The sequence below is a fragment of the Erpetoichthys calabaricus genome, chromosome 8 (genome assembly GCF_900747795.2).
Source record: "Erpetoichthys calabaricus chromosome 8, fErpCal1.3, whole genome shotgun sequence".
NCBI classification, from domain to species: domain Eukaryota; kingdom Metazoa; phylum Chordata; class Cladistia; order Polypteriformes; family Polypteridae; genus Erpetoichthys; species Erpetoichthys calabaricus.
Window position 1 is genome coordinate 172,078,295 of NC_041401.2, and position 19,021 is coordinate 172,097,315.

At 36.5% G+C, this 19,021-nt stretch overlaps 1 protein-coding gene across 1 annotated transcript in view; it reads left to right on the forward strand.

Moving 5' to 3' along the window:
* Positions 1–19,021, forward strand: part of kif1b (kinesin family member 1B) — a 193,838-nt gene that overhangs the window by 127,280 nt on the left and 47,537 nt on the right. The window contains 5 exon segments of the mRNA XM_051931432.1: positions 8,056–8,152; positions 8,713–8,861; positions 9,335–9,513; positions 9,724–9,858; positions 16,096–16,344. Coding sequence (XP_051787392.1) covers positions 8,056–8,152; positions 8,713–8,861; positions 9,335–9,513; positions 9,724–9,858; positions 16,096–16,344 — 809 coding nt within the window.

Genomic DNA, 19,021 nt, shown 5'->3' on the forward strand with positions numbered 1-19,021 from the left:
GCTGTCTGAAAATAAGTGAAAAATAAGGTGGTCATTTTTAACAGCGAAGAATACCTTCTGACACTTTAGTGCACACCAGTTGACATGTTTAGGCCAGCCTGCTTTGTTCCTTTCTCAGCTAACTGCGTAAACTTGATTCATCAGCAAGTCCTATCTCTGTTTCTGTCCTCTCCTTCCTTTTTCATTCTTTATTACGCATATAAAAACCCTAAACTTTCATTAGTGCTCCCTTCCTACTTCCCCTATTAAAAACGGCAAAAGAAAAACTGTGGCATTTATTTGAATGCTGGGAGTAACACTTTTGAATGTTAAGACTTTCTGTTCATTGCTGTATACTTGTTCACAGGAAAAAGGCCTTAATTTTTGTACTGTGTCTACTTTTATATAAAACTGTGACTCCTCATGGACATTATCTGATTGTATTTTGCCAGTGCTTATATCTGCTGAGGCCTTTGTTTTATTGAGCATTGGGCTGAATAAAGAACTGGTGCTGTACCGATGGTGGTGCTTTTGCTGATGGTTGCAGATTTTGGAGATGCTGTTGTTCAAATCCTGTATCAAAGTCTGAATTCTCTAGCCTTAGTGAATTTTAAAGATTGGACAAGCTAGAGTTTTGAAAGAAGCAGCTGCATTCATTGTGTTTTTTGTTTCTTTCAAATAACAGGAGCTTTATTTTTCATTAGCACTTTATCTATAGACAATATCTTCTTCTTTTTTATATGAATGGACATAAAAAATGTTCAGGTCTCCATTCAAAATCAATTTCTGTTTTTGAGGATTTTCTCTGCAATTCTGTACATTAGCACAATAAGTTGACAAAATAAAAAACTTGACTGTATCCCTTTGCATTTTTTAAAAAAGGTCTGCTTATTCAACTGTTTTACTGCTAAAACATTTTAGAGGGAAAATAACTTGGTACTTGATTAGGACTCTATGGAGAACATACTACTGCTCCCCAATGTTATGAGTTATGAATAGATATTTTCCTTTTGAACAACAAACAAAATTGCATTCTCTATTCTGATCCTGCTCAGAATTGCAATACATACATTTCATGTTTTCTTGTATTATGTTACTTCAGGTTTATTGTCATATGCATGCAGCGCTAAAAAAAAGTACTTACCCCTTGGAAATTTTCTCATTTTGTTGTCATACAACATTGAATCACAGTGGATTTAGTTTGGCTTTTTTGACACTGATCAACAGAAATAGACTGTTAAATATTAATCTGAAAACGGATCTCTGCAAACTGATCTAAATTAAGTGTAAATATAAAACCCAAAGTACTTCATCACATAAGTATTCATTCACTTCAGGTCAGTATTTAGTAGATGCACCTTTGGCAGCCATGAAAGCCATCACTCTGTTTGCACAGATCTCTGTTAGCTTTCCACCACTGGGCACTAGTTTTACCCCTTTCTTCTTTACAAAACTGTGTATGTCAGGTTGCATGGGGATTGTGAGTGAACAGCGTTTTTCAAATCCAGTCACAAATTCTCAGTTGGTTTGAGATTTGGACTCTGATTCAACCACTCCAGGACATTAACATTGTTGTTTTTAAGCCACTCCTGTGCAACTTTGGCTTTAGCTTGGGGTGCTCATCTTACTGGACAACAAATCTTCTCCCAAGGCAAAGTTTTCTTGCAGAAGGCTTCAGGTGTTCTTGCAGGATTTCCGTTTGTTTTGCTGCATTCATTTTACCCACACAAGCCTTCTTGGAACTGTTGCAGATTAGTATCTGCACAACATGATGCTGTCGCCACCACATGCTTCATGGTGGGGATGGTAAGTTTTTGATAGTATGCTGGGTTCAAATATGGAATTTAGTTTGAGAGCCAGAAAGATCAACTTTCATCTCATCAAACCATGGGAATGTCTTCCAGCTGACTACAGAGTCTCCCATATGTCTTCTGGCAAACACTAGGTTAGATACCATATACATTTTTTCAAACAGTGTTTTCTCTATGCCACTCTCCCATACAGCTGCAACTGTGGAAGCAACTGAGAAACCGTTTTTGTCAGCGCAGTCTCTTCAATTTCAGCTATTGCACCTTGTAACTCCTTCAGAGTTCTCATAGACCTCTCTCACTGGTCTTCGTTTTGCACTGAGTTTTTCTAGATGGCTTATTCTAGGCAGATTTGCAGCTATGCCATACTCTTCATTTCTTTATGACTGATTTAGCTCCAAGGGATGTTCAATGACTTGGATATTTTCTTGTCTTCACCCCCAGACTTGTATTTTTCAGACACCTTTTCATGGAGTGCTCGATGTGTTCTTTTGTGTTTGTTGTGTAGATATAGCCACCATACTATTTTACCACAATCAGGATGTTCCAAATAAGATGCATTTATATGACAATCAGTTGAAGCCCCTGGCACATGTTCTTTATTAATCTAATTATCTGACTTCAAATACACATTGGCTGAAACAGTGATGATTTAGGTCAGGTTGAATAGTTATGTGATCAATTATGTTTTATTTTATTTTTGTAATTAATTTAGATCACTTTGGAGAGATTTGTTTTTACTAAAGAGTCTTTTTCTGTTGATCAGTTTTATAAAACCAAATTAAATCCACTTTGATTCAATGTTGTATAACAGTAAAGTGTGAAAATGTCCAAGGGAGTGAATACTTTTTATAGACTCTATACCACAAATAGATACTTATCAGAAAGCCTCCCTATGCTACTGACAGTAGTATAGTGCAAATGGCAGACAATAAATAAAAACACATCCATATCAACTCAGCTAATGCGGTTGTCGGTAACCGTACAAGTAGCCTAATATCCCAAGGATAAACAACTTCCTACATCTAGAGGAATAAATGATAATAATGCTACTATATACTGTGCCAGAAAAGAGGAGGAAGAAAAGTAACTGCATGAAAGTCTTTAGTAATACTGTTAGCCTTTCTAAGGCAGCATGTCTTACGTATGTCCAGAACAGAAGGGAGTCCACAGAATATACTAAACTGTCACCATCACTTTTCACAGCGCTCTTTGGTTCTGAGCTACTGTAAATAGGTACTGTAACATGCTTTGGATATTCTTCAGGTTGAGACTAATTCTTTTTATTTAAGCTCCACACTATTTTCATCCATGTTTCTATTTAGCTTAATTCACTCCACCTCAATCGCAGTGTTCTTTGTCAAATCGTTTTCCAGCTTTCACTCCATACACAGGAACAATTCAAAACTGTCTTTCATCACCTACATCATTGCTTTTTCTAAACTTGCCACTTGTCCTCACCTCTTTTATAAATACCCCCTGCACCTCCACTTAATGATCATTCTTGCTTCATTCCTTTCATCTCTGGTTCACTTTCAGCTGTCATCAGCCTCATTTTACTACCATGCACCATACAGTTGCTTAAATAGCTTGGCATAAACATTTAGAAACAAAGTTCTTTAGGAATTCATAATGTTGACCCCCTCCAAGACTTTGAAGATGATAACAATGCTGATATGCAAATACATCAATCAACATACTGTTTAAGTAGAAAGAAATCCAACTTTCACTTTAAAAGCTCCATTACTGATATCAAAGTCTGTACTTACTGGATCTACTTCTGGCACCACTCTGATACAGTTCTTCACCAAAGTTGTGCCTTCCAGATACCAACAAGTACTCCATAATCTTCATCTTTATTAAACTCTCTTCCAGCAGCCTGTTCACTCTAGATACATTATCAGTAAATTGTTTTTTTGTTTTAGGTGTAGGATTCCACAAAAGAAAAAAATATTATTCCAGTTACTTTTATATTCCCATGGTAATCATAAAGCCTATTGTCATTTAGAAAAATGTATTTTATACCTGCCATCTTGTCCAGCAATTTAGCTTAATTGTAGTTGTTGTAATGTGTTCTTCCTCCACAAGGTGGTACTGTCCCTCCTCTTATAGTCAGTCATCTGATTAAAGCATTTGCTGTCTGGAGGAGTTCCATTCAATGTAGTACAATTTTCCATTCTTTCACCTATTGTGTGTACTGTTCACAGCAGCCCAGAACTGACAGAAGCATAAAGGCTGACCCTTATTCTGCATTTGGTACAGACAGCATACACCAGGCTTACAGAGTCAACAAGCCTGTACACAAAAAACATTGGACTCTCTCTTTTACATTCTTTAAAACATGTGCCAATACTAAATAGGGCTGCAACTAATGATTATTTTGGTAGTCGACTAATCGTTCAATTTTTTTTCCGATTAGTCGGTTAGTCACGATTATTTCATGCCTGACTATTTTGAAGCCTGCAACCTATGGTTGCACACCCTGTTCTGGGCTCCAGTGCATGTCTTGCCTCATCTGCTCACGTCTGTCCAAATGTGAATGTCACCCTGATGTCTCTGCATTAACATGATTAAAATTAATAATAATCAAATTAAAATAACCAGTGAGACATTTTTTCAAGTATGTTTTGATATTAGTGTGACCATCAAAATAAAAAAGAAATAAATTAAACAATACAAACTAAAGTGCACGTAGTCTTTAAACAAAAAAAGTGCATTTAACTTAACCAAAAAAAACATTGTTAAAACAGAAAAGTTTTTCATATATTAGTAATAAATGACAAAATGTAGACATAAACTATATAATGTGTAAAGCCTGAAGAGTAAAGATCAAATAAACACTTTCACAAAAGGTTCAAGGATGATACAATAGTTTCCGTGGCGTGGCGGTAGGAATTGCTGACTTATAATCTCGAGTCCCCGGTTCGATCCTGACTGCCTCGTATATTTACCGTTTTGAGTAGTGAGTTGCTCTTATTGTTAATATTATACAATAAACACATACATTTGATTTGTGTCTGTAACAGCCACTGTAAATGTATAGTACTTGCAAAAGTTACCCTTTTTTTTCTCACTTTTTCTCTCAGTCACGAGCACGATACATACTACCGCGCCTCCACCCCCCACCCAGGGATCTGACGCTGTTACTTTTTATCTGAAACTGGGAAGAACTGTAGATGTGAATGGTGTTTTGAGACAAACTGGAAATTCTCTGATCTGGATGAATAAAAGCTGACACACAAATGCTGGCGACGCTGCCTTATTTGTATCTCATTGTCACTTGATTTTTTTTTTATTCAGTTTTATTGAGTGTTCCTGCTTACGCTGAATTAGTATGCACCTCATGGCTGGTGATGTCAAAGCCACACTGACAAAAAAACAGAGACATTGATATATAAGATATTTGGAATTATTCATTTTATGACCTTATAGTACATTTCGGAAAACATTGTGGCATGGATGCAACATTATTCATATTATTCATATTCATTTGCGTACCTACTTGTGGTTGTAACCAGTGACCACGTTTTTTTTTTTCCCCCTGACCTTGCCCAGTCTGCACAAGACTCCAGGACATGCAGAGGAAAGAATGTTCCTCTGCAAGGTGAGCCACAAACGCTCTTCTTTTCTCAGTGGACCCGTACATGCCTTGCACAGTACATGTGCTTTGATCGCCGCCAGGTCAAGCTTGTTATAGCACAAGCAACCAGCCACCTGCGTGCTGCTGCTAGCACTGAATAAGCTCACACATTCTGGTGTCAGCGTGTAGCACCGGGGGAAAAAAAAAGAAAGAGACGAATATATGTGACATTTTGAAGAAATCATTGTATGACCTGAATAGTACCAATCAGAAAACATCGCACTAATGCAATATTGTTTGAAAACAAACAGATCGGTTGTAAATTTGTTACTTGTAAAAGTTAGCTTTTTTCACTTTTATTTTCTCAGTCTCGTTCACGCTCTCCCACCCCTCCTGATCCAACCCTAACTAACTAACAGCACCAGCATTAATTCTCAAGAGACAGCAGCATCACAGCTCCAGGATGCTTGCGTTTCTGATGCTCATGCATCGCGGTGGTGCTGCCGTGAAAAGAAAGCTCCGCTTTGCATAATCTGCATTCAACTTTTTTTTCTTTTTCGGTGAAGTGCTCCCACACTTTAGAAAGTTTCTGTCTCAATTTTTTTTCCATCTCCTTCCCCCTCCTCTATCTGACTCGCCATTGCAACCACGTTTATTTTCCTCTACATTCTTCTTCTCCTCAGACGTTCTTTCTTCGTTGGTAGGACTGTATGCTGTCTTGACAAACAATAACAAACGATACTGCCCCCAGATGTTCATGTAGTGCATTGCAGTTACAAAAACCAATGTGGTTCTTTGTGACTGGAGCCTATATTGAAGTTCTGTTTATGACGTGTCGACAATAAAAAATCCGTGTTGACGATTTTTTGTAGTCGACGTCGTTCATTACATTGACTAATCGTTGCAGCCCTAATACTAAATCACCTCCCTATGGGACAACAATGAGGCAAAAAGGCTGGAAGTTGTTCCTAATAACAGAATGCAAACACTTTTTCCACTTTCTTTTCATCACTCTTCTCGGCTGTAAGAGCACCCTCCAGATGCTGTGGATCATCCTAGTTGCAGGTTTATATAGATGGCCCTGATTACCTATTGGATAGCCATACTCCTTGCAGGTCAGTGTTAGCTAATGAGTTCACACTGGCAATATTTTAAAATTTTAAATAAAATGCTACGTTTGACTTTAACATAGATTTTCTGGATGCCTTGGCCATTTTTTCATGCTAGCCAATACTGTGTATCTGTATTTTGTATACATGATCTTGTGATACATTCATGTGAAGCACATTTTCTTACATACAATAAGGCAGAAATGGGAAAGGGACTAACAAAATGGAAACATATCACCATTTATTCCTTAAAGTGGAATATGGTAGGAGAAGACCATGTATACAGCAAATGAACACTGAATAAGGGCTATACAAAATAAAAATTAACTGAGAACAGCTAAAGCTACGCCAAATGGTATCCTGTTAGACCAAAAAAATGTGTTCCTTAAATGTTGAAGCCTCCAAATTGATTTAAAATTGAGTAACTTAAAATCGTGCTAACTAGCTAGCAAAAAAAGTGTGTTTCTTGGTGCATTCTGTTGACTAAAATGGAATCTGCACTTCTTCACACATGGAACAGAAAGCATATGGAGGGAAGCATCTTTCTTGTTCAGCAGGAAGCAACAGGTATGGTAACATGCTGGTTTGAGGCCATGTTGAAATGTACATTTGGAAGCCCATAAAGGGTCACTTCCTGTTCCATTTATGGTTGTTCTGTGTGAATATGAGTGTCTTACCACTGGATTTGTGCATACAGTATTTACGTGCAGTAGAGCATACAGTACATAGGTGTATAGACATGTTGATGTGCTTATAACTATGGGTAAATGTATATATGGGCATGTAGACTTATGACCATTGTGAGCCGCATGTTTAATGAAGCACATGAACATGGTGGTGGTCAGCTATTTTCAATATGCCAAACAATATCTGGTTCTGTATCTGTGGAAGAAGGGATAAGCAGCACATGTTTTAGTTATCTAGATGCTAATAGGTATACCATTATCTCACTGTGCATTCTAAAATGAGTGTGTATTAAAAAAAAAAAACAAAAAACAAATTACTGTTGTTGGCGTTACTCTCAACATACTTGAGCAAACAAGCAAGTGCGGTGGCTTTAAGATGCCATGTTGGATAAAGAAGACAGAAATGGCATTTATCATAAGCCATGCCACTTGTTTTATCGTTTTCCCTCCATTACTACAATTTTGAATATATTTTTTTTATTCTTTTATTTCGCCTTATACAATTTCTTGTATTAAGTATTTATTAGTTTTTGCATATCCCTTGGGGTCAGAGCGCAGGGTCAGCCATTGTACAGCGCCCCTGGAGCAATTACAGGTTAAGGGTCTTGCTTAAGGGCCCAACAGAGTAGGATCACTTTTGCCAATGACGGGGATTCGAACTGGCAACCTTCTAGATACCAACACAGATCCTTAGCCTCAGAGCCACCACTCTGCCCCGTATGTTCCCACCTTTTTCTGTTCAGATCAGAATAATTGGTTTAAATTCCAGAACTAGGAACACAGGTGAGCTAGCATGCTTCCAGGGATCTTGAATGCAATATAAACTATCTCTGTTTCAGCAGTCTTTTAATAATTTTTTTCTCTTCTACAACTTCTCCTTTTGTCATTGGTAGGTATATGAGAGCAAGCTTCAGGCCCTGCAGAAACAAGTGGAAACACGGTCACTAACTGCTGAAACCACGGAGGAAGAAGAGGAGGATGATGAAGAGGGTATGAGCAGCTATGTACTCATCATAAGGAGGGTGGCAAGTCGTTCTGATTAGTATTTAAGCATGAGAATCTTGGAACAGTGTGTGTGAGGAAGGTAACCAGGAATAGGTCAACTGGAGAGCTGTAAGAGAATGGGTTACATATAAGAATGTGCTAGAACAAGCAGCAAAGCATTAATTGGCAATCAGTGTTAATCACTATCAAGAGAGACCATTTGGATTCTGTACCTAAAGATGCTATGGAAAAGCAGGACTGACTAATTAGATTTTCTACTAATGAGAAAGATATGATGCTAATTTTTTGCTGGTGAAGAAACTGCCCTTTCATCTGCTTTAGGTCATTATTGTTCACCCTACCCCAGCTTCTCTTGGAGTGAATAAATGTGCTTTGAGTGAGGAAGATTTAAAGACATACACTTGTCAAGAAAGCAGCATACCATGCAGATTGATTTATATACAGCACTTTTCACACCATTATCATTGATGTTGACAGTCTGGTGTTAGTATTCATTGCTAGGGTGAAGCTGACTCCTATCATCAACATTTGTTTTTGCATTACAGTCCAGTGGACTCCACATGAGTTTGAGCTTGCTCAATGGGCTTTCAGAAAATGGAAATATCATCAGTTCACATCTCTTCGAGACCAACTATGGGGTAGTGCTGTCTACCTGAAGGAGGCAAATGCGATCAGTGTGGAGCTGAAAAAGAAGGTAGGCAGTTGCTTTTGTTACTTTTCCAGTGTCTTGATTTAGTCTTCATTCATTAGTTGTTTGGGACTGGGCTACAGAAAATGTCTTGAAGTATTTACATACTCTTATATTCACTCTTGACCTTCTTAGACTATATTTATGTTAGGTTCTTCCTGGGAGGTTGTTTAGAATGAATGACTGACAGAAGAGGAAAAGATGTAAGGATGCTTTCAGTGTTGTTCACATGTATCCCAACTCATTTTTAATTCTGTGCAGTATTCAGGATCTCCATTTGTTGCAGTTAGTTGTTTGTTTCAGATAATGTACTCTATTATTATTAAGGATGAATTGTCACTTCCCAGTAAATGTATTTCTGCTCAGGATCACTTCTGAGATCTGTTGCCTTCTATGTTTATGTTTTTGCATTATTTCTTTCTTCTTTCACTCTGTATTCCTTTTTCCTGTACAAACATTTCTGCTCACTGTTTCGACAGGTGCAGTTCCAATTTGTGCTGCTCACAGACACATTGTACTCCCCTTTACCTCCTGAACTGCTGCCACCTGAAGCTGAGAAGAACCGGGATTTGCGACCGTTTCCCCGTACAGTGGTGGCTGTCGAAGTCCAGGACCTCAAGAATGGAGCAACACATTATTGGTCACTAGAGAAACTGAAGTAAATATTAACCTCTTGTGAAGTATGTTATTGTTATTGAAGCAGCCGTAGAAATTGCCCCCTTTTTCCCCCAAAAATGAACTGAAATGTTATTGTAAGAGGCCAGCATCCATTCTAGCCTTTTTTGTTGACATTCTGTGGTTATTGCTGCTTAATCATTTTTTTATCACAGTGCAGCTTTTGAAGCCATCTTCTATGTTTATTTTCCAGACAGAGACTTGATCTCATGCGGGAGATGTATGATCGGGCAGGAGAAATGGGGTCTGCACATGAAGATGGGGAGAATGCACTTACTGGCAATGACCCATTCTATGACCGTTTCCACTGGTTTAAGTTGGTGGGCAGGTAAGCTACTGCATAACTTTAGAAGTTTTAAAAGCAATGTTCATGCTTTTATTCCCAGGTTGCAGGCAGCAGTATTGTACAGTGTCTTGAAAATGTATTCAGCCTTATTTCCACCCTCTCAAACATACATAGTTTTTAATGTCTGAAAAACATTCAGGATTAAATCACTTAGAGATCTGTACATAGCAACGTCTTTGCATCCTACAAACAATTACACTCCAAATTTAACTTTCCAGCAACACATTTCTTTCACTACCTTCAAATTAGAAACTTTATTAAACAAAACCTGACGAATTTTCCTCACCTCCCACCTACCTCTATTCCGTAAAAAATATTGACCAGTCTTGAGGACAGCATCTCCATAATATATAAAATCATTTTACTGTCCCTCCCTTTCAAAGATCCAAGAGTACAGTGGGAAAAGGATTTCTCACTCAACATCTCAGAAAAGGAGTGGAAGGTAGTAATGCACAGAATTCACTCAAGCTCCATATGCGCAAAGCATACAATTATTCAACTTTATATACCAAGCACATCTGTCTTGTTTAAAATTGTCCAAAATTTTCCCAGGCAAGATCCAACCTGTGAAAGTTGCAATCAAGTTCCAACCTCATTGGGCCACATGTTTTGGGCGTGCACCAAATTAACATCATTCTGGACCAAAATCTTTAAATGCCTTTCAGACAGCCTTGGTGTCACAATCCCTCCTAATCCACTAACATGGTGTTTGATGTTCTTCCAGAAGGGCTTAAAGTGGGTAAGGACAAACAAACTGTAATTGCCTTTACTACACTACTAGCACGTAGACTTATCGTGCTCAACTGGAAGAATCCTAACTCAGCTCTTTTAAGTCAGTCGCTAACTGATGTTATATATTATCTAAAATTGGAAAAAATCAAAATTTTCACTTAGTGGATCTGTACAAAACATTTTCAAAACCTGGCAGGATATAATCAATAACATTTTAGAATAAGCATTTAAATCGAGGAAGTGGATTCTCTCCCCTCTTTTTACTATATTTATTTCTATTCATTTATTAATTTATCTATTTACTTATTTTTAATGGTTTAATGTTTTACTCTGTTGGCCTAGCTTTCTTTCTCATAGGTGGGGGTTGATTTGTTTCGAACCTAGTTTTGTTTAACTTGACTTGCTTGTATGGAATGTTATTTGATTTTAATAAAATCAATAAAATGCAAATTGTCCTTTACTGAGCCGTTCCAAAAACATGCAAGAGTAAACAACAGAGCGTTACAAGTCTTTAATTTTAAAACTGAAATGTCTTCATTTTTACAGCTTTATCTTTTAAACTCAGTACTTTGTTGAAATAGATTTAATGTATGTCACTAGTCTTTTTGGATTACTACCCTGAACAAATATTAGCACATTCTTCTTACAAAATCTGTCTAGTCGTGTCATGTTGGTTGTGTAACATTGATGGACAGTGGTTTCTAGAGCACAGATTTTGTTGATTAAGGTGATCTATAAATGGGCCACTGCAGTATGTTTATGTGAATGTTTTAGATTTTCATTTGGTCTGCTAGTGTGCTTTCCTCTGTTGAAACACAATCTTCTTCCCCATTTTAGAATTTCTGCTAGATGAGTACAGTTTTTTTATTGTGCCCTATTCATATTTCATTTACCTCTATGTAACATGCTACTATGTGATGCTATTAGAACCATTATTCATGATGTGGATGATTTCACATGTTTGATTTGAAGTACACATAACTATTCAGACTAAGCCATTCTTATTAATATGGTTAGGCCATGAAACTTTCCATAACATATTTTTATTGTCCTGTAGGTGATGTTTTTCAAGCACATTATGTACAAGAATAAAATTGCTTTTTAGCTAAGAGTTCTTTCTGGCCTCTTAATTATTAAGAGCCTTGTCATGGAATGCCTTAGAGATTTTTGTTCCATGAACATCATCTTTAATTGCAGCCTTTGACTGCTGTTACTAATTCAGAGTTACAGTTGGTCATGTAGTAGATTGCTTCAGGAGTGTACTTGTTGTTCAAAAACTGTTTTTGAGCAACAGCTAGATTTAGGCAATGTGATATTCATTTTGTTTTGTTCCACCTCCATTCAATATATGAAACTTGGCTTGGGTAGTTGTTCAGTAGTGATGGAGGAATTGCTAGGGAGCAGATGGCAAGATATTATCCAGTACTTGATTCTCAATAGTTTTGAAATATTAATTATTGTGATTCACTTGCGCAATACAGTATATTGGAATTCATTGTTTCCTTTTTATTTGCCTAAACTTAAAGGCAAAAAATGTGTCAATTACCTATTAAGAAAAAACATTAAATTGGTTCATTAAACTTAAAAAATGTTTTAATTATGGAAATTGATTTCTTGACACTAATACTGAAAATACTTGGTTATAGTACATGACATACACATTGATACAACCTTTGAATTTAGCTCTGTGTGGGTCCTAGTTGCAGCCCTTGACCTGGGTAAAAATATAGATTTTCTGATTAATCATTATTTTTCAATTAAACCATTCAGTATCAGTTCTTAAAGTCTCAAGATCTATCTCATGAATCTCTCGCTATTCTACTCAATTACTATATGTAAATTTTTGCTTATCTTTATTTTTGGCATCCAATTCAATCAAGAATTGAATTACAATCTTCCAAATTTGAAATATTTTTTGAATATAGTGAAAGCTACATTTAAAGTTCTTGGGCCTTAACTAAATTACCATGCCATGAGGTACACACAGACCATTAACTTCCTGTTTTCTCTATAAATTATTAACCAGTCTTCAGTTTTGAATGACTGTTTTTCATTTTGATTTGGCATCTGGGAGAAAAAAAAGGTAATGCTTTTCATCCACTTAATTTTTTTTTATTTTTAAGAACATTAGCCTTCTTTTCTTTCTCTTCGAGCAGCATGCATACCCTGTATCGGAGTCCTTTTTGATAATATCAAATTTTGACCCAAATCCTAATGTCCAGTGCTTCTGAAACAGCTGTATACCCTTCTTCAGATTTCTGATTCTTTGTAATCAAATCTCTGACTTGTTTAAAATGTTATTTTTTCATTTCACGTCTGATGCTTTTCATTTTTTTAAATTGATAGTTTTTTTCCCCCATCATGTTTCATTTAATTTGACTTGATGCATATAACTTTACTGACTTTTGAATAACATACCCTGATACAATCTATCAGAGAAAATCTGGGGCAACAAAGTGTAAAAGAAGTTCTGGAGTCTGAATACCTAGTATTAATTATCTGATCATTTCCTTTTTTCTGTTGTGTATACCTGCTAGTGTAATGTTTCTACTAATACCATCCCTCTCTGTTGAAGCACATAAAAAACGCCATCTGGAACCTAGTATGGATAATGGATGAGGATTTGAGCTCATCCCAGAAGTGAATTGGGTGAAAGTAAATAAATATCCTAGTTATCTAAAGACTTATCACTTAGAATTATACTTGTCAAACCTTAGCAAGTTAATTCTTTATTTCCATTACCTCTTGTAATTAAAATAGTCACAGAGTGTCATGTTTTCAAAACTGTATACACCACATCCCAAAATGATTACTTTTGTAACTCTTGAAATGTCTATCTGCAGAATCTCATCCCAATAGGGCTCATCGTTCTACAGCTTTATTCAGTTTTTCTGTTTAGTTTTCTTCCCTTTACAGTGGAAAGCCGCTTTTTAAACCAAAGACTGTAGACATCTAATTCAACATCAGACTGCAGATTATCATATGTGAGCAATTTCTTAAATGTCACTTCCTAGGCCTTCACACCGTGCTGCTGTCATCCTAAGAGGCTAATTCTTCCAAATCTTTTTATATTTAAATTTAATGCAACACATCTCAAGCACATATAGTGTAGGACTGTAGTGGCATTTAGTTTTTTATTCCCTCAAGCGTGTTAATTTAAGGTCAATGCTGGCTGTTGAGTTAACTCATGAGAAGCTGTTTGTCTGCTCAAATTCTAAATAATGCAGAATTTGCTTATGATTGCTTGAGTCTGTTTATGGCCATTTGTCCTCAGGAGTTAATTTGTTTAAAAATCACTTGCATTTTAAAGTTTGATCCCTTCTTTGTCTTATTTCTCCATCAGAATGCTAACAATATAGGGTGGCTAATCTGTTAATCTAATGAATTTGTTAATTAAAATATTTGGAGAGAAAAAAACGGTGGCGGTAGAGATGCCCTAATCCACTCTGGTCCACAGCATATTTTGTTCATTTTCTCATAAATGTAAAATATCTATTACTAGATATTTTATTTAGATAAAGAGAGGGCAAGCAGGAGCTATGCCATACTTAATTAAATGATGTGCCCCATTAACCACAGAAATAGTCTTCTAATCAAGAAGTTAAGTTAAACACAAATATTAAATATAAATAAAAACTTTGCTCCAGTTGATGACTTTTTCTACCCACTATACTTGTCTTTTTCTGAATGGTGCATATGTTTTTGACGGCCATAATACCACTACCATTCTGGAGAATAATTATATTTATATAGTTCTTTTCTAGACACCCAAAGCACTTTACATAAACAGCGAGGAGCCACTTCAGCCACCAACCAATGTGTAGCATCTACCTGGATGAGGCAAATACAGCCATTTTATGCAGCACTGAAATCTTGTCTGTACACTGCAAAACTCTACCAGATGTAAGAAAAATCACATCAGATTAAATTAATTCTTAATAGGATGGCCTAAGCCCTTTTTCAAATGTTCATTATATTGGTCACATTTCTGGTATACAGTAAAACTGTTCAATCATTAAGTTCATGCCTTCTCCGTTATAATACAGTATGTAGAAACAGATTCTCTGTAAACATTGGACCACAATCTCCTTCAGGTTTTAACACATACTGCCAGAGGACTGTGTCATACCTCTCTGTATATTGAATCTGTAGCACTTATTCTGACACTAGTCATTAAAGTTTGGGTCAGTTGATATATTCTGTCAGACAGGGTACACCTAAAGGGGCGGGATGTGACCTTCCTGTCATTCAGAAGTGTTTGTGGCCTGAATGTCACAAAGCATACAGTGAGTATCCACTCAACAGTTTGGCTACTCTCCTTCAGTCAGCATACACATTTTTATCTCAAATGTGAGGTTTCGGTTACTCATGGTGACTGAATTCTGGTTCATTTCTCTTTCTCTAGAAAGTTGTTTCAAATTATAAACACTGCTGGTTAGTAGCCCCATCTTTTACAAGTACATTTTCAGATTCCATAATAATGTATAGAAGTGCTCTCCAATGTCCTAGATCAGGGGTAGGCAACGTCGGTCCTGGTGAGCCGCAGTGGCTACAGGTTTTCATTCCAACCCAATTGCTTAATTAGAAACCAATCATTGCCAATCTCAGACCTTATTTAATTTTATGGCTTGTTAGTCTGTGCAATGTAAGGCTCTTATATCGTAGATTTTTTTCCTTTCCAAAGATATCATCCAAATGATATGAAGCCTAAAACAGATCATTTTCAGTCTGTCACATTTTTCTATTAAGTGTTTTATTAAATTAAACAGTGCATGATGAACACACACAGATGTAATTGGAAAAAAGCTAGCTGGAGAACTGCTGGCTGCTTTGTCTTTTACATCTTATTGCTAATAAGGAGCAATTAAAACACTGAATGCAGCAGTTTAAGATTGAAATAAGCAATTAAGGTTGGAGAACCTTAACAAGCGAGACCACTAAAATGAAGCATCAAAATGTCACTTAAGCAATATGTGCTTCATCAGCAATAATTGAGTTCTCGTTAAGGAACTGGGTTGGAACAAAAACCTGCACATACTGCGGCTCACCAGGACCGACGTTGCCTACCCCTGTCCTAGATGACTATAAGAACTAGACGTTGTCAAAAAAAGGTTCTTGTCAGTCCAGAGTGTGTTTACAATACTTTTGTTTTGTTGTTAGGTGGTATTACAATGCAACATTACAAATTTGCAATGATCTTAATCTTCAAATTAAGAATCTGCATAATTGTGCGAGTGGTTTTTCTTTTTTTTTTTTTCTTCTTCTTTTTTTTTTTTTTGCTTTTTTCATTTTTTTTAATTGCTAATTGAGCTTGCAGACCAAATGAGACCTGAACATGGCTTGTTTTCTTTGTCTAGGCTTTGTTCCTTGCTTAACACTTTGATTCACTGTCATGTTATATTTCTATTTCCTAATACATCTCTTTATTTGTTTATCTATATAACTGTCTTGCTTCCTGCCCTGCCCCTTCTCCTGACTGCATTCCAGTTCTCCCATTTTCCATGGGTGCGTGAATGAGCGGCTTGCAGATCGCACTCCGTCTCCCACCTTTTCAACTGCCGACTCGGACATCACCGAGCTGGCTGACGAACAACAGGATGAAATGGACGAGTATGACGACGAGGCCTTTGTGGACGACACAGGCTCAGATGTGGGGACTGAAGAGGGGTCGGACCTCTTCAGCGATGGGCAGGACCCATTTTATGACCGCTCCCCCTGGTTCATTTTAGTGGGAAGGTTGGTGAGGTCTATCAGTGGGGGAGGACTGGCATCCAGAGAGGCTAGCTCTTTCCATCAAACATGTTTGGGTGATAAGGTGTTTTTTAAAGAAACTGTTTAAAAGAAAAAAAAAATCTGTGATATGTAATTTCTGTTCACTCTCTGATTAAAAAAAATGCTGAGAGTCTGTTCTCTATCTGATGAAAAAAAATTGGTGAGACATGGAAAATTGCTATTTTTTATACCTATTATTAATGATACTTACTGAACATTGGGTCATTGGGAAGGAGTTCTGGGATTTCATTGCCTGACTAACTTCATATATATAAAAGTGGTGCTTGTTTTTACAATACATCTTACAATGTTTTCCATTTCCTAACCAACACTTGTACTCGTAACATTAGGTGTGCTTTATTAGTTACGCCGTTATATTCATACATGGTGCTCATTGCAATATAGTATGTCAGTAAGAAATTGTATTTATTCTGTAGGAAATAACTTTTTTGAATTATGGATTTCCTTATAGATGGTCTGAAAAAGAAAGGCACATATGTTGCAACTTGAAAAATATGCTGTGTTAAAACTGTTCATTTTATAGACAATTTCATTATGAATTATTGCTGATTTGCCTCACAAGATGGAAATGGAATGTCACTTGCTGTTATTGGGGGAATCTCTCACTCTCGGTCCACAACTACAATGTTCATACTCTTAAGTGGTACATCCCACCAAAACTATGCAACCGTTACTGCACAATTTAATTGTCTCTATTGTAATTTTGGCAAGTCAGTTGTTTGTACTGTTTCAAGTGGTGCTTACTTGGAAGCCTATAACAGAAAATTGAGGTTCTGTACAGACTTAAAGCAATATGAGGATTTTGCTCTGTATTTAAATAGATGGCGTATTTCTAATCCTGGAAGTCTTTTTCAATGACCCTATGATTTACAGTGAGAAGTATTACAATTTCCCATTTCCTTTATAGTTTTCTCTAAAACTAAACTTGCCAGTCGGATTCTAACTCTTGCTGAGAAGCAATTCCGCTTCTAGATTTCTTAACACTGAACTGGCCAATGTGTATTTAGGAGACATTTATTCAGTCATTTCTCACAGCGAAAAACAAACACAAGAACTAAACCATGGGAATAATCTTTGGGAGAGGTACATGGAAACTTTTTGTATTTTTTTTTTTTTTTGAAAACCTTAAAAAGGTTTCACTTTATCAGCATTTCTGAAAAGAAATGATTTCACTACAAAGCAATATTTCTCCAGTTTGGCTGCAAAGTAAATTTGAAACTAAACATGAATGAAGATCCTAAAACGTATTTATGTGTCTCTCCATATGGTGAACTGGGTGGGTCTGCACGGATAAGTGGTGGGTTAGCCAAATCACAGCAGATATGGCTGGCCTTGATGAAAGAGCTAGCGTCTTTGGCTGTTGCCCCCTTTAGGCATGCTGTAGAAAGCCTTTTTCTATTGAATTATTTTTATTCTTTGGCTATTACTCAGTAGTGTGCTTCTTATTATAATAAATGTAACAAGGCATTGCTGTGTATTACTTTTGTTGTAACTCAACATTCTTTTTATTTCTGGGTAGTGTATGTTTGAGATTTTTTTTTGTATTTATTTTGAATGTTATTATTTTCATATTATATTCAACATCATTTCTTTATTTGCTTACATGCCTTTTTTTAACCTCACCAATCTTACTGCTAATAATATTCAGACCCTCTTCAGTCTGCTTGGCAAAGGGATGGTTTCCAGCAAAGCCTCTGGCCCTTTCACCCAATTTTTCTCACCTTGATGCTGTCATGTTAATACAAAGTGAATTATGAACAGTTTCCACATACTCCCAGTCTTACGTATTATTACCTTTCTTGACTTTAAACATCTACAAACCTGTTCTTTGTGCTTTGCTTTGGAAAAATGAAGTCTTTGCATTTTATTTTTATATATTTAGTAGATTTGCTTTAGTTTTGTATTCATTTGCTGTGTTTTACTTCAGTTTTTGTAATTCTCTGCACTAGCATTTGTAAACTGTGCTTTGCTGCCTTTAAGCAGACTGAATGGGCTTTCAGTTAAGTTTAATTTTCTGTTTGTCTATTTATTTATTTATTTATTTTATCATGCTGTTCATTTTTAAATTCATTGTCATTTTTTCACTTTCTTGTGTTGTTTTCAATCAGCTTACTTTTTGTTTTGTATATGCCTTTGTATCGATGGTGTAATGTTCTTCAAACCAGCAAGCTCTGAGCAATACATGGAATTGACTTTTACATCATAGGGCTCATTCTCATAAAAGACCCTTTTGCAGAAATTGTAACACTTTATTAAAACTAAACTAAATGTCTGTGCTTCGCATTATTTGAATATATGATTCAGAATCTCTGGTTAGGTGGTTGCCACAGAAAGACCAGGCAGTGGTCAAAAAAGTTAAGCAAAACCCAATTTGCTATTTTGCTTGTGTATGAGAGAAAGTAACACCCTCCACAAATCACTCACCCAGAAAAGTTGTCTTCTCTACTTTAAGCACGGGGTGCAGACTTCCTCTAAATGTTATGTTAACTCTTGTTAAATTATAAAAAAAAAAAAAAATATGCAGGATCTTCTTCTGTCACATTGCCTCTAACACAAGGTGGCAAGTGACTGACTTTAAACACAGTTTCCTGTGTAGGTCCCGCTGACTTTCAGGTGTCTT